The sequence below is a fragment of the Corvus brachyrhynchos genome, unplaced genomic scaffold (genome assembly GCF_000691975.1).
Source record: "Corvus brachyrhynchos isolate BGI_N302 unplaced genomic scaffold, ASM69197v1 scaffold279, whole genome shotgun sequence".
Taxonomy (NCBI): Eukaryota; Metazoa; Chordata; class Aves; order Passeriformes; family Corvidae; genus Corvus; species Corvus brachyrhynchos.
The window spans coordinates 1063653-1076778 of record NW_008246060.1 but is presented as its reverse complement, the minus strand read 5'-3'; the positions used below and the strand labels follow the sequence as shown (position 1 = coordinate 1076778).

The window sequence follows — 13126 nt, the reverse complement described above, 5'->3', positions numbered from 1 at the left end:
TGTCTGCATCCTCTTTGTTCCCTGTGTGCACTGTTGAATCCAGTCCCTGGAGTTCTTCTGCCCAGCTGCTGTTTTAGTACATAGTTGTTCCCCTGCTTTTTTAATTGGCTATTTTGATTTATAATACAGAGCACAGGAAGCATCTTTTGGAAGGTAAACAGTGCTCTTTGGCACTGCTGGGAGCTGAATAACAGTGTTCCTGGTTGAACTTGCCCCTTTTAATGTGAAGTTGCAACCTTCCAGAGAAGCTGTTTTCCAAAGGAAGAGATGCTTTCAGTGCTCAGGTGCTCTGACCAGCCTGAACTGCTGCTCACCTGTGTTGCACCCAAGAAATTGTACATATTGGCTTACCCTTGTGAATCTCAGTGTTAGTAAATTTCTCTCGTTTAAAGAAAGTGCTTTCAGAGGGTTGGCCAAAGCTGTTACATATATTTATGCATGCTAGCTGTTTTTATCCAAGTGCCGGGTTCCTTCGCCAAAGCTTTGAGGTGCTTGGCTGTGAGGGAAAGATACCTTGATTTTTGTAACACAAGCAACGTGATATATAGTTTTTTTCAAACTGTCAGAAGCAGTGAGTGATGGTGTTATAAACTCAATTCGATAATTGCAAAGAGGGTAATATCAGGATTGGGGGTTTGTGTTTTTCACTGTTTTGGTATGGGGATTTTTTGGTGGATTTTTTTTTAAATTGCTGATGTGGATGCTGTCTTGGCCATTCCTGGTGAGGAAGTAACTGAGTTAAAGCTCTTAATTATTAAGGTGTGACACACTAGTTGTAGACTGACATGCTGTATAGTGAAGGGTTTTGCGATCCCTTTGGGAGGGCTTACTAATTACTCTCTCTCTGTGCCTGTGGTATTGGAAGAGAGATGGGCAATTCCAGGTGCCAGCAAAGATCGATGTGTGAAGAGAAACTCCTACATGTAACACAGTGAATTTTTGTCTACTCATCATCTCATGATTTTATGCATCACAAGACTAAAACCAGAATAAAGCCCCCGCCATGCTGGTTGAGCATTGTTAAAGCATGAATTAAATCATGCCTACTACAGAAAATTACTTTTAACTTGCATAGTGATGTGCAGACTCCTGAAACACCTGCAAGGGAGAATTCCCTCCTCCTCTCTAGCTCTTCATTTTTGGCACATCTTTGGTTTGTGTCGCAGTGCTTGCCCTGTACTGTTTTCAGTGTTACGATAAAAAGCCTGGTTTTATAGAGCTGTAGTGCTGGGGAAGTCCTGGCTCTGCTGTGTTCTGCCTGATTGGTGGTGTTGTCTTTGCTGTATCAAGAGTTAATTGCATTGGAGTGAAGAATGGTGCAGCTGATGAGAGCTAAAGTGCCTGGAGCTCAGTGTCCTGTTATTGCTGGTTGCCCCTGTGAGGTGACTAAAGCAGTGTGTAAGAACAGGGCGAGCATGTGTGGTCAATCTCAAGCCACTAAGGAATAGTAGTTGGTGCACAGTTTGCTGGCTTGCTGTAAACAGATGTCCCATGACAAATACACTGAGCCTGGTTTCTGGTGTGTGCCTGCTAAAAGGAGTATTTTTGGAGTAGGTTGTGTGGTGTTTGTATTGCAAGTGTGTTAAGCTTAAAGAAACTTGAAAACCCAAGGACCCAATCTCGCAATTTCTGGCAACTGTGAGATGTCTCCCAAGCCCTGCACAGGGTACTCCTTACTGTAACTGTAATAAACCTATGTCACTTACCAAGAAGATGTATGTAGCTATGTACTTAGAAGATCTTTAGGGTTTAGAAGTAGGAGGAGGGACTACTAAATGCTGTCTTTGTGTTTGTTGCAACAGAAGTGTCTGTTACCTAACCCAGGGCTGCAGCCTAGGACAGCAGTTTCTGTCTGAGCCCTTTCAGCTGGCCGTGCCGTGCAGTATTTGGTGCCAGTGGGAGTTGTTTGCACTGCATTTGAGGGAAGGCATCTCCATCACTGTACTTACTGAGATCATTACAAATCATAAGAAGCTATTGTTTGCCACTGCAGATGCTTGGTGCCAGTAATAATAATATGGCAGTCAGATGTCAATTCCAGACTCAGTCTGTGATTCATTCTCTGTCTGTTGTTTTTCTGTGTGATTTTTTTCCTTTTTTTCCTCTTTATTTTTTTTTTCTTTTTAACTAGTAATGCAAACTCAGTTGCCTAATTAATTGTAGCCTGTTTGACCAAGATGAGTACACAGATGAAAGTCCTGGAATACTTCGGGGCAAATCAGTGGGAACAAGATACAGCTTTGAAAAACTTGTTACTACAGGTGTTATCCTTTGAGGGGATCTTGGCAGTGTTTTTGTCTTTGCCCTTTCTTAGTAAGTTGATCTGCAATGTTGTAGATGATAGATACCCAGCCGATATTAAATGCTCAAAAAGTGACAGTAGAGATGGCAAAAAAAAAAAAAAAATCTTGTGTTTCTGTAGTTGACAAAATGGGATAAGGGTCTTAGGAGGGGCTGGGAATTGCTCGAGGTAATTCTGGGTTATGCTGAAAGGGAAATTGCCATAGTGAAACTGAAGAGCTGAATAATCCCAAATCTGGTTTTGGGAGTAAGTTTTGTGGGTACCCTTTGTACAAAAAGTGGGAGAAAACTTGTGAAATTTGCTTTTGATAATGCTTCCCAACTTCATCCCCCCCGTGTTGGAACAACGTTAGAACTTCAGAGTGAATGACAATAGCTGGCATAGTGACACAGATTCAAAGGTAACAGGATAGAGCAAATTTCTGCACTAGTGGGAATTTCTGTTCGGCATGTGGAAGTGAGAAAGATGAATGCATTGGTTATTTGCCTTGAGTGAGCCAGGAAAGTACTACAGCCAGGAAAAGTGAAAGTTGTCCCAGGATGCAGCAGCAAAGCTTTTGAATTATATTTAAATGTCTGTTTAAGGTGTGTTATGTGAGACATTGGTGAGGATGCAGTTGAGGGTTTTTCTGGATGGTCCAAACTGCACATTCAAACTGAAACTGATGATCAAGTAGGAGGCAAGAGGATCAAGACAGTGGAGGGTCTGTCATGAGACAAGCCTCAAATTTTGTTTGCTGGCTTCTAAAGAAATGCAAATGTTGGGATTTTCCAGGGGGAAAAAGTTAATTAAATGCTGTACACTACGGAATGCTTAATTTCACTTTCAGAATACTATTACTTTCTGGAATGCTTATGTGACAATACTTGATACAGATCATGGTGATAGCAATTATTTTCACTGCTTTTTGTGTATTTCTTTCCTGTTTCCTTCCAAAACTGTAAGATGGTCAATGCCATCAACAAAGATTGTGCTCTGCTGTAAAGGACAGTGTGGTAGGAAGGATTACATTATTCAGGACCTGTTGAGTTGGGTACAGCATTATGGTAGTGATCACCAACTACAAGCAGTGTTTTTCTGCATTCCTGGATCAGGAATGAAAGCTTCATTTTGCATCAGTAAGAATAGCATGGAGCACAAACTGCAGGAATACTGTAAATATGCTCTTCCTTCCATTGTGCGTCTTTGATGTCTTTGGAAGAGAGAAGAACCGTGTTCATCATGAATGTTGCTCAGTTCCGAAGATGGCTGGCTGACCCGTTTTTGCTGGCAGTATGTTTCTGTGCTGAGTTTCTCTCTGGTTTTATTTAAACATGTGGACTAGACTGATAACTTAATGAAGTGATACTTGATCATGCAGCTGCTGATAATTTTTTAAAAAGTCCTGCCAAAGAGGGAGCAGGTTTCCAGATAATTTTGCAGTTTTTTGCTGAGATTCGCATTTTGCAAGGCTCTTTGTTGCCTGAAAGATCCATCTGTAAGTCTTGAGCATACCTCGTTCAGAAGCATAGCCTGTGCATAGCTGCTCCTCATGATTTGCTTATGTTCTGTGGTGAATTAGAAGCTGGTATGACAATAAAATAAACTAATCCTTCTAGGCAGTTTGAGTCTGGGCAGCACAAACCCTTCCTATCAAGAGCTGAAGAGAGCTTGAGTCCCTTACACATGCGGACTGATGAAACTCTCTGTTGAAGGCTGTTCCTTCTCCACCAGCCCCCACTTCTACAACATCCAGCTCACAGGGACAGAGACAGCACTGAGTGAAGCAAAAACTTGCGTGATTTCAGAGGACTCATTCCGTAGGCCTCTGTTTCATAGATGCTGTTACAGTAAAGATTTCTCTTGCCCTCAGATAGAATGAAATGTATTAATTTACAGAGCAGAGCAGCACTCTTCATTTGGCTCTTCCAGGACCTGAAATACCCTCAAGAAAGTATACGGGGGGTGTGTGTTGGGGGTGGGTGCGGGTGGGGATGACAACTACAGAGCTATAAAATCAAGAGCAGCTCAAGAGAAGGAAATTTAGTGGTCTCTGTGCCCCTGCTGTGGTTTACTACTGGTAGATGAATTTAAAAGAGAAGCAAATGGGATGTGATCCTTTTTCTTGAATTCTGGAACTTCATTCATCTCCTTGGTGAGCTTGACTCAGGTGTAAAGCTTCGCACAGTGCATCCTGTGTAAGCTGAGGTGCTGGGAGTGCTCACTGGCCATGTTCCCTTCACAGCTGCCCTGGGCGTGCAGCAGCCCTCGCTGCTCGGAGCCTCCCCGACCATCTACACGCAGCAGACGGCGCTGGCAGGCCCCCGCCCGAGCACACAGAACCCCACCCCCACCCTTTTTTTAGCGCGCGGCCCCCCGGCGGCGGGCGGCAGCCGCGGCCGCGGCCCTGCAGCAGGTAAAGCAAACACAGCGGCCAGCGCTCCCTGAACTTCGTAAAGCTAAAGGATCCAGCAGAAAACCAGAATGGAAAATGGTGAACATTGAATGTGAACCTGTCTTATCAACGGTGGGATTTGGGGTTTACAGCTAGCAGTAGTTGAATTAGTCTGTGAAGGTGGGAATTTTGGCTATGGAGGTGCTGATTTTTAGCTGTGGAAAGCCCTTTGGGAGAATGAGTTTTGCTGCATCTGAACTGAGAATCTCAAGTATCTCCCATCACTATATATAGCCTTTATAGCATTTTGCATGATACTGTAATGTGTCCTAAATACTGTCTGAGTGTCAGGCTTAACAAAAATTTTTGACTTCAGCTAGAAAGAGAACATCAGGGTCCGCTCTAAAGGCTTAGAATATTTTTTACAAAAATGAACTATGTTGATACTATTAGTTTTTTTTTTTTTAATTAAAATTGTTAAATATTAATTGTTTTTATCTAGAACTTGCTAAGCAGATAACTTTTATTTGATATTATTGTCATAATAATTCTCCTGTTTATGAGATATTTTGCTTTTATCTGTTTCAGCAATATTCACAACCTCAACAGACTCTCTATAGTGTACAGCAACAGGTTTGTCTGATTCTTACTGTGTACATCACAAATAACTTTAAAAACAATGCCAATTGTGTGTCTTGTAGGATTTGTCTCCGAAATCATCCTCATATGGGAAGTATTTAAAGAAACTTAAGTTATATTTTGTGTAGTGAAAGAGAGCTTGAAGTTCATAAACTTGGAAAAATGTATGAATACAGAATGGAAGCCTGCCTTCCTTAATGCGAAAAAAAAAATTTAAAAATACATACTATTCCATGTGTAAAGTTGCTGAACTTTGCTCCAAACAGGGCCGTGTATTTTAACTGCTGGAAAGATGCTGTCCAAAAAAAGTTCCCTTTTGGGTTTTTATTATGGTCTTCAAACTTAACAGGGTATTAAAAAAAGAATAAAAGTACAAGGGAATTACATGCCTAAGCTGCTTCAGCTGCCAAAATTTTTTTGGTATTGCTATTAACTTTCAGTTAAAAAAAATTTAGTATTTCTCCTTTCTGGATAAACCTGGGTTATACAATCTTAAAATGAACCCCACAAGCACAGTTTTACAGATGTGCAAACTGCTGAAATGACCAAACCCCAAAGGACTATTAACTGACTCAGATTAAGCAAAAACTCTTAATTGTAAAGAGGAGGTAAAATTGTACAATTTCCTTAAGCATCTAAAATTGATTTATAACTTTATTTATTTTAAGTTGCAGCAACCTCAGCAGACCCTTTTAACTCAGGTTAGTTTGGTTTTATTGTTTGGTCTTCATCCCCAAACACAGATAATGCAAGAGTGCAAATTTGTGACATCTTGGGTATTTTAATCTGTAAAATGAACTAATATGAACCGACATTTTATTGGTACAAGTTTATTTTATCCAGATGTTAAAATATGCATAGCCTTGGTTTCAAAAATTAATAGCAACCACTTTTCCTTAATCTTGAAGAGAATATGTGTGTTGATTATATTTTAATTTTTTTTTGTTTGAACTTCAAGTGTCCAGTTGTTTTGCAGTAAATAACAAATGGGGAAAATCTTTCTCTTCTTTGTGAAGGAATTTAACTTTCTGTATTAACAGATTGTGTACAAAGAGTTTCAGAAAGAATCTTGCTGAGCTTGATGGGTTTAAAACATGTAGCCATTTAACACACTGAAAATTGCTCTAGTTCCATTTTCACTTGAACTTTTAAACAGGCTTTAAAAAGGTAAAAATGTTTGACTTGATTTCATTATCTTGCTGTGTTCTGCTTTTGTAAGAAGGCAAGTACATGAACTGTTGAGTTAGGGAAGAGTTTGTGTTGGCCTCAGCCTTTACTGACTTCTAACACTACAGGTGGGATATAAATGCAGAATGACCTCTTAAGCGTGTATTCCTTGCAAAGTTGGGAATTCGTCTCTGCTTCAGGCCCACTGTATGGGTTACCTGTAGACAATAATGCAGTCTTCATGCTTTTTGTCTGGACAAGGTGCGTTTTTGGGGGAAGCTGACTCTTGTAAAAAAGAAGGATAAACAAAGCCAGTCTTCATTCAAAGTAAGAAAAAAGTCATCTTCAAAAAAAACCAACAACCCAACAAAAAATACAAAAACCATCTGAAAATGTCTATTCTAATTGCTATAGTCATTTTAAACTGCTGTCTCTGTGACTGAAGGACCTGTTCCCTGTCAGTCTGCCAGCTGCTTACAAGATTTAGAGTTGGCTTTGTTTTGCTTGCAGCCGGCAGTCGCGCTTCCAACCAGCCTCAGCCTGTCCACGCCCCAGCCGGCAGCACAGATCACTGTCTCCTACCCAGCTCCCCGCTCCAGCCAGCAGCAAACCCAGCCACAAAAGCAGCGTGTCTTCACTGGAGTGGTGACTAAGCTACATGATACATTTGGCTTTGTGGATGAAGATGTCTTCTTTCAGCTTAGGTAAGCTGTGAGCACTGGCCTGCAGATGTACTCTGTGATACTCTCACTAAATCAAAGGTTTAGATGATTGCACGCTAATTCTGTGACTCCACTGATAGGGCCTGCAATAGTGTGTTGTTTTCATTCAACAGTGAAAGCCAGAGAGGTTAATACATGCTAGGTCTAAGGTACTTCACATGAATTTTTGAAATTTTTTAACACAAAACCCAAAGCTGGGAGACCCAGAGGTTATTAGCTTCTTGTAATAGGAAATTGCAGAATTTGTGGGTGATGAAAAGCATAAAATTTGCTGTCTGCATGTCTTAACTTGGTATTATTTGGGGAACTTCTGCCTTTGGGCCAAAGACAGGGAATAACTAAGTTCCTGTGCTTACCCTGAACTGGAGTAGGTAGCACCAAAGCTGAATTTTGGGGATAGATGCTCTTCCTATAAGCTTTTTTTAATGAACTTTGCCTACTTTCTCCCATCTTTTAAAAAAGACTCTCACATACATTTTCTGTAATGTTTGCAGTGCTGTTAAAGGAAAGACACCTCAGGTGGGTGACAGAGTTTTGGTAGAAGCTACTTACAATCCTAATATGCCATTCAAATGGAATGCCCAAAGGATCCAGACCCTTCCGAACCAGGTATGTGGGGTTACCCAGCGTCACTGGCAGTGACTGACTCTGGTTTAAGCTCGCTCCCAACTCCCCTGTGTTTGCTGCCAGAACCAGAGCCAAGCGCAGCCGCTGCTGAAGACGCCGCCGGCCGTCCTGCAGCCCATTGCTCAGCAGACTGCCTTCGGGGTCCAGGCGCAGCCACAGCCACAGTCCCTGTTGCAGGCACAGATCTCAGCAGCTTCCATCACACCTCTGCTTCAGACACAGCCTCAGCCCTTACTGCAGCAGCCACAGCAGAAAGGTGCTCCTTCAGTGCATACCTTTTTGGGGGATCCCTCTGATGCTTAGTGGGTGATGGTTGTTTTCTTGTTAATCAGAAGGTTGAAGTAATAGCTGAAATAATATGGAGGGGACTGTACTGAGTTTTCAGATTGAATACGTCTGCCTGAAGTAGCTCAGAAATCACCTGGTTAGTGAAATCCCCATGGACTCCTGTTCATGTTAAAATTTTGTAATCTGAAAGCAAATTCAATGTAATTTTTGTTCTTTCACAGACAAGTTGGGGAGTTGAAAGTATTAATAGCAGTGCAGTTCTTCAGCATCTTCTGCTGTGTTCTGCAAAATCAGGTTTCGCAGTTGTATTGTTAAAGCTGTTATTTCTTTGCTTACTCGTTTCAGTTAGCCAGGTTGGCATTTGAGAGAGGAAACACTGCCAGATGTGGCAAATCTAAAACAAAGGTGGTGGAGTCTCTTGAACTTTGAGGGGCTGAAGAAACAGTAATGGAATTGATAGGACTGCTCTTACCACAATAACAGCAAGGGTAGAAGAACCTAAGCAGACTTGTTTTGTGTAAATGCTTACTACAGTCTAATTAGTCCTAGTTGTTCATTGGTGTTTAGTAACATTTGCTCCACTTAAATCACTTGGTTAAATGTCTTGAGACAGACAAAGTATGTGCTGAGGGATTGATGTGGTGGTATAATACATTGATTTAGGAATGATTTTTCAGGATGCCAGTTGTTTTTACGTATGAGTAGCCTCAAAATGAAGGTTTCAGTTTTCCTTCAGTTCAGTGAGTAGGGAGTATATCTGTCTTAATTTAAGTTTTCCAAAAGGCTTAGCTATTTACTAGGACAGATCCTACATGCTTGGGTTGTATTACTTCCATCCGAAGAAGATGCTTTTAAACCGATTTCATTTAACTACAGTGTCAGTTTGCATCCATGAAGAAAAGCTTAGGTCTCATGAGTTTCTTTGGGTGGGTGTTAATAATAAATAGATTTGACTGTAGAGTTAGTTTAGAAAATGTACACGAGAGAAACAGCTGTAAAGCAGCAGTGTTTGCCAAGTGTACATAGTTGCCCTCTGTTCTGTATTGATCCTGTACATTTTGTACGTGTTTCAGGTGGTTTATTACAGCCTCCAGTCCGTCTGGTTTCACAGCCTCAACCAGCTCGAAGACTAGACCCACCATCCAGATTTTCTGGGAGGAATGACCGAGGTGGAGACCCTATGCCAAACCGAAAAGATGACAGGAGGTATGTAGACCAGGCTATGATCCAAGCAGTCCATAAAGATCTGTCCTCACCCAAAGCTGAGCTGCTTGCTTCCAGAGGGAGTCAGCGAGACTCACAAGTCGTGTTACCCTTAGGAATTAGTGAAGAGTTCTTATCTACCTGAAATTAATGAGTTGTGTAATCATTTTCGCTTGTAAAGAGACTGTACTGAAACTTCTCCTCTTTTTTGAGTTGTCTCTGACAGGTCTGGCTTCTGTTGTGCTAGAAATCATGTTATGTTACCAGCCTGCAAAAATATTTGTGTTTTGTATGTGTTCTTTAAGTCGTGAAAGAGAACGAGAGAGACGTAGGTCCCGGGAAAGATCTCCCCAGAGAAAACGCTCCCGAGAGAGGTCGCCCAGACGAGAGAGGGAGAGGTCACCTCGGAGACCCCGACGTGTTGTTCCTCGTTACACGGTTCAGTTTTCCAAGTTTTCGTTGGACTGGTATGTTTATAGTGCCAGGTGTTTACCTACAGTTCACTTAATCATGGGCACAGCTCACCATGAGCCATGTCAGCCCACATGCATGTAATTGGGTGTTGAATGATGATCCTGACTTTAAAGAAAGCTCAAATATGCAATTGCTGAGAACCTTGTATGATAAACTTGTTTGAGGTTCTGTGTTACTTTAGAATGCTATTGCATATAAGCTTTATAACCTTGTTTAATAAATATTCCCTAACATGCAGACACCTGAATTGGAAGAGTGTTTAATAGTTACCTGTTTTTAAACTTCATCCATGACATTCAAATATAGTGTCCTTGAGATTTTATATACAGTATCAAATATACAGTGGTTGTATTGCCAACTGATCTACCTCTTAATGATGTACTTTGTTAATAGTTCTTTTTTGCTGTATCTTTCAAGTAATGCTGTGTCTTTCAGCCGTAGCTGCGATATGATGGAGCTGAGGAGGCGTTACCAGAACTTGTATATCCCGAGCGATTTCTTTGATGCTCAGTTTACATGGGTGGATGCTTTTCCTATGTCTAGACCATTTCAGCTGGGAAACTACTGTAATTTCTATGTAATGCATAGAGAAGTAGATCCTATAGATAAGAACGCTGCTGTCCTTGATCCACCTGATGCTGATCATCTCTACAGTGCTAAGGTTTGTATGCTTTTTCACTAATATGACTATTCATTAGAAATTTTTATCTGTAGGGTGCAAAAGTGAGTATAACGGAACTGAAAATATTCTACAGCCATTTGAGCAAAATACAGCGTTTTAAGCTTTTCAGTAAAAAGCTAGTATGTAGAGCTTAAAGAATCATGACTGAAATTCCGTTTGGTTTTGTCTTACTAGAGCTGTGCTAAATCTTGTGTTTACTGAGGGCTCTTCCATTCTCTGCACCCAGTTGCAGGGATGTGACTGTAGGAAATAAAGCCGGCTCCTGCAAGATCTCTGATTTCTTAGGCAATTCATTTTGAATAGTTAATTGAGTCCTTTTTATTCCTTCAAGGATACTTTCTGTGCAGTGTGTGTTATTCTGTTTAGTGGTATTTTCTTTCCTTCTTTCCTATTCATCTCAATATTTATTGTTTTGTTTAAAGTAAATTGATGTCTATGTTTAACATGTAATACTTCTAACAGAGATTGCCCTAGAAATCTCAGATCAATTTTAATGACAGATTTCAGATGGAACAGGTTTTAGGAAAATGTTCTGATGAAGGGGTCTTATACATGATTACAGCCCTTGATGCAGCATATTTTGACATTCAGATAAAGATAGAAAGACTTAGCTTACTTGCCTTCTGTGTATAAAAACTGCAAAGCCTTGGCTCAGGTATCAGACATACTGGTTTTTTCAGTCTATTTGTGCAGCGCGGAAGCTGCCTTTTAGGAGGTCGAGCTTCAAAACAGTCAGTAACTGAGAAGGAGCATCCTGTTTTATCATACACCCTGTTTAGGGTATAGAGCAACCTTGTTAAGTTTGGGTATGTGTGTTTTTAAGTTGTGGTCATTGTTTGCCAGTTGTAGTGAGACCTTCACAAGACTGCTCTGACTTGCACCACAGGTGATGTTGATGGCTAGTCCGAGCATGGAAGATCTCTACCACAAGTCATGTGCTCTGGCTGAAGATCCCCAAGAACTTCGTGATGGATTTCAGCATCCTGCTAGACTTGTAAAGGTAAATATGCTTCAATGCCAGACACTTTTGGCAATAAAGGTTGGTTATAGAGCTTTACTGTTTTTGACAATAAGAGAGGAGCTTGTAGACAGCTGAATGATAACTTCATTTTTCCTCTGAAGAGACCTAGTTTGTATGACAGTTCTTTTTCCACTTTATAGGAGCTTCACATTTACTGCTTTGTTCAACTTAATGAAACTCAATTTGTTAGCTGTTTTTTACAAGCACTTACTTGGTTTGTAAGGGCTTAGCTGTGAAGAGAATACACATGAAGCAGCATTTAAGCAGCTGTGTGTTAAGTGAAACTTAACCATTAAACTGAACAGGATGCAAGTGCTGTGGGGTTTCAGGACAACAGACTTGTTTTCCAGTTAAATTCTAACTTAGGGCAAACGGGAAGACTTTCATTTATAGGTATGACGCTCTTGTGGTCTCATCTTTTGTAGCTTTTCTTCATCATTTTTAAGCAGACGCATCTATAAATGTGTATCAGAGTTAAGGCACCATTGACGTGACTGTCTTTTGAGTTAGAAAGCTTTTAATGGCAAAGGAACAAACCTATACCAATAAACAAACCTGATGAAAAATCTTGAAAGCAAGAATGAGTGATGATGTTTAAACCTATTCCATTGCTGAAATAATCTGTGGAAAAAAAATAACTGAACTCTTTCTTGACTGATTCTCATTTTCAGATTTCAAAATAATGTGACGGTTTACTCACGGATTTCAGTGTGTGTGCTATGAAATATTCTTTGCGCTTTGGGAAAATGACTTTTTACCCCCAGCAGGGGAACATTCAGAAGACTCTTTTTGTCTAGTTTTTAGTGGGTATGAAAGGCAAAGATGAAGCTATGGCTATTGGAGGACACTGGTCCCCATCACTGGATGGACCTGATCCAGAAAAGGACCCTTCGGTGCTGATAAAGACGGCTATTCGTTGTTGCAAGGCTCTTACAGGGATTGACTTAAGTGTGTGCACGCAATGGTAAGTACTGCACTGCAAAGCCAAGTACGCTGTAGAAGTAAATACTTGTCTGTTACTGGGACTTAAAAAAAAAAGGGAAAAAAAAAAAGGCTGGAAAACTGGAAAACCCTTTTTTCTTTGTCAACTGCTCTTGGTAGTTCAGGTAAACTACTCAAAGGATGTTCTGTTTGATAATAAGCTTGATTGGTGCCAACTGTGCTGAATACTGCATTAAGAACTAATTAAAAATTCTGGATTTATTTTGACATGTTATACTGTAATTTTTTTAATGAACGTGCGTTGAAAATATTTTTCATTTTGTGCATAGCTGGAGAGGATCGTCAAGAGAACTTCATTTCATTGTTCTTTTGTTATAAATAAATAGCCGTTTGTTATACAGCCATATTTTCTCTTGATGGGTTTCTGTCCTGTATTAACACTCACTTTAGTTGTACTAATACCAGGAAAGCCTATTGTATGCTAAATTTGAAGTGCTTTATTTGCACATGAAACCTGTGTGGGCTAAGCAACAAGTTGTATAAAAAGCATTTTGTTGGCTTTCCTCCTTTTCAGTTGCAATACCTTATTACAAGTGTGCCAAAAGAGAAAATATGGCTTCCATAATTTTTTTCTTTAGATAAACCTCAAGGTCTTGCAGCAAAATTTCTTTACTTGATGTGCTAC

General features: G+C 40.4%; 1 protein-coding gene across 1 annotated transcript in view; it reads left to right on the top strand.

Moving 5' to 3' along the window:
* Positions 1-13126, top strand: part of CCAR1 (cell division cycle and apoptosis regulator 1) — a 26564-nt gene that overhangs the window by 2057 nt on the left and 11381 nt on the right. Inside the window, 12 exon segments of the mRNA XM_008642740.2 lie at positions 4527-4666; positions 4668-4697; positions 5265-5309; positions 5984-6016; positions 6993-7186; positions 7699-7813; positions 7895-8087; positions 9193-9325; positions 9628-9789; positions 10232-10457; positions 11365-11478; positions 12297-12463. Of these exon segments, the coding sequence (XP_008640962.2) occupies positions 4527-4666; positions 4668-4697; positions 5265-5309; positions 5984-6016; positions 6993-7186; positions 7699-7813; positions 7895-8087; positions 9193-9325; positions 9628-9789; positions 10232-10457; positions 11365-11478; positions 12297-12463 (1552 nt within the window).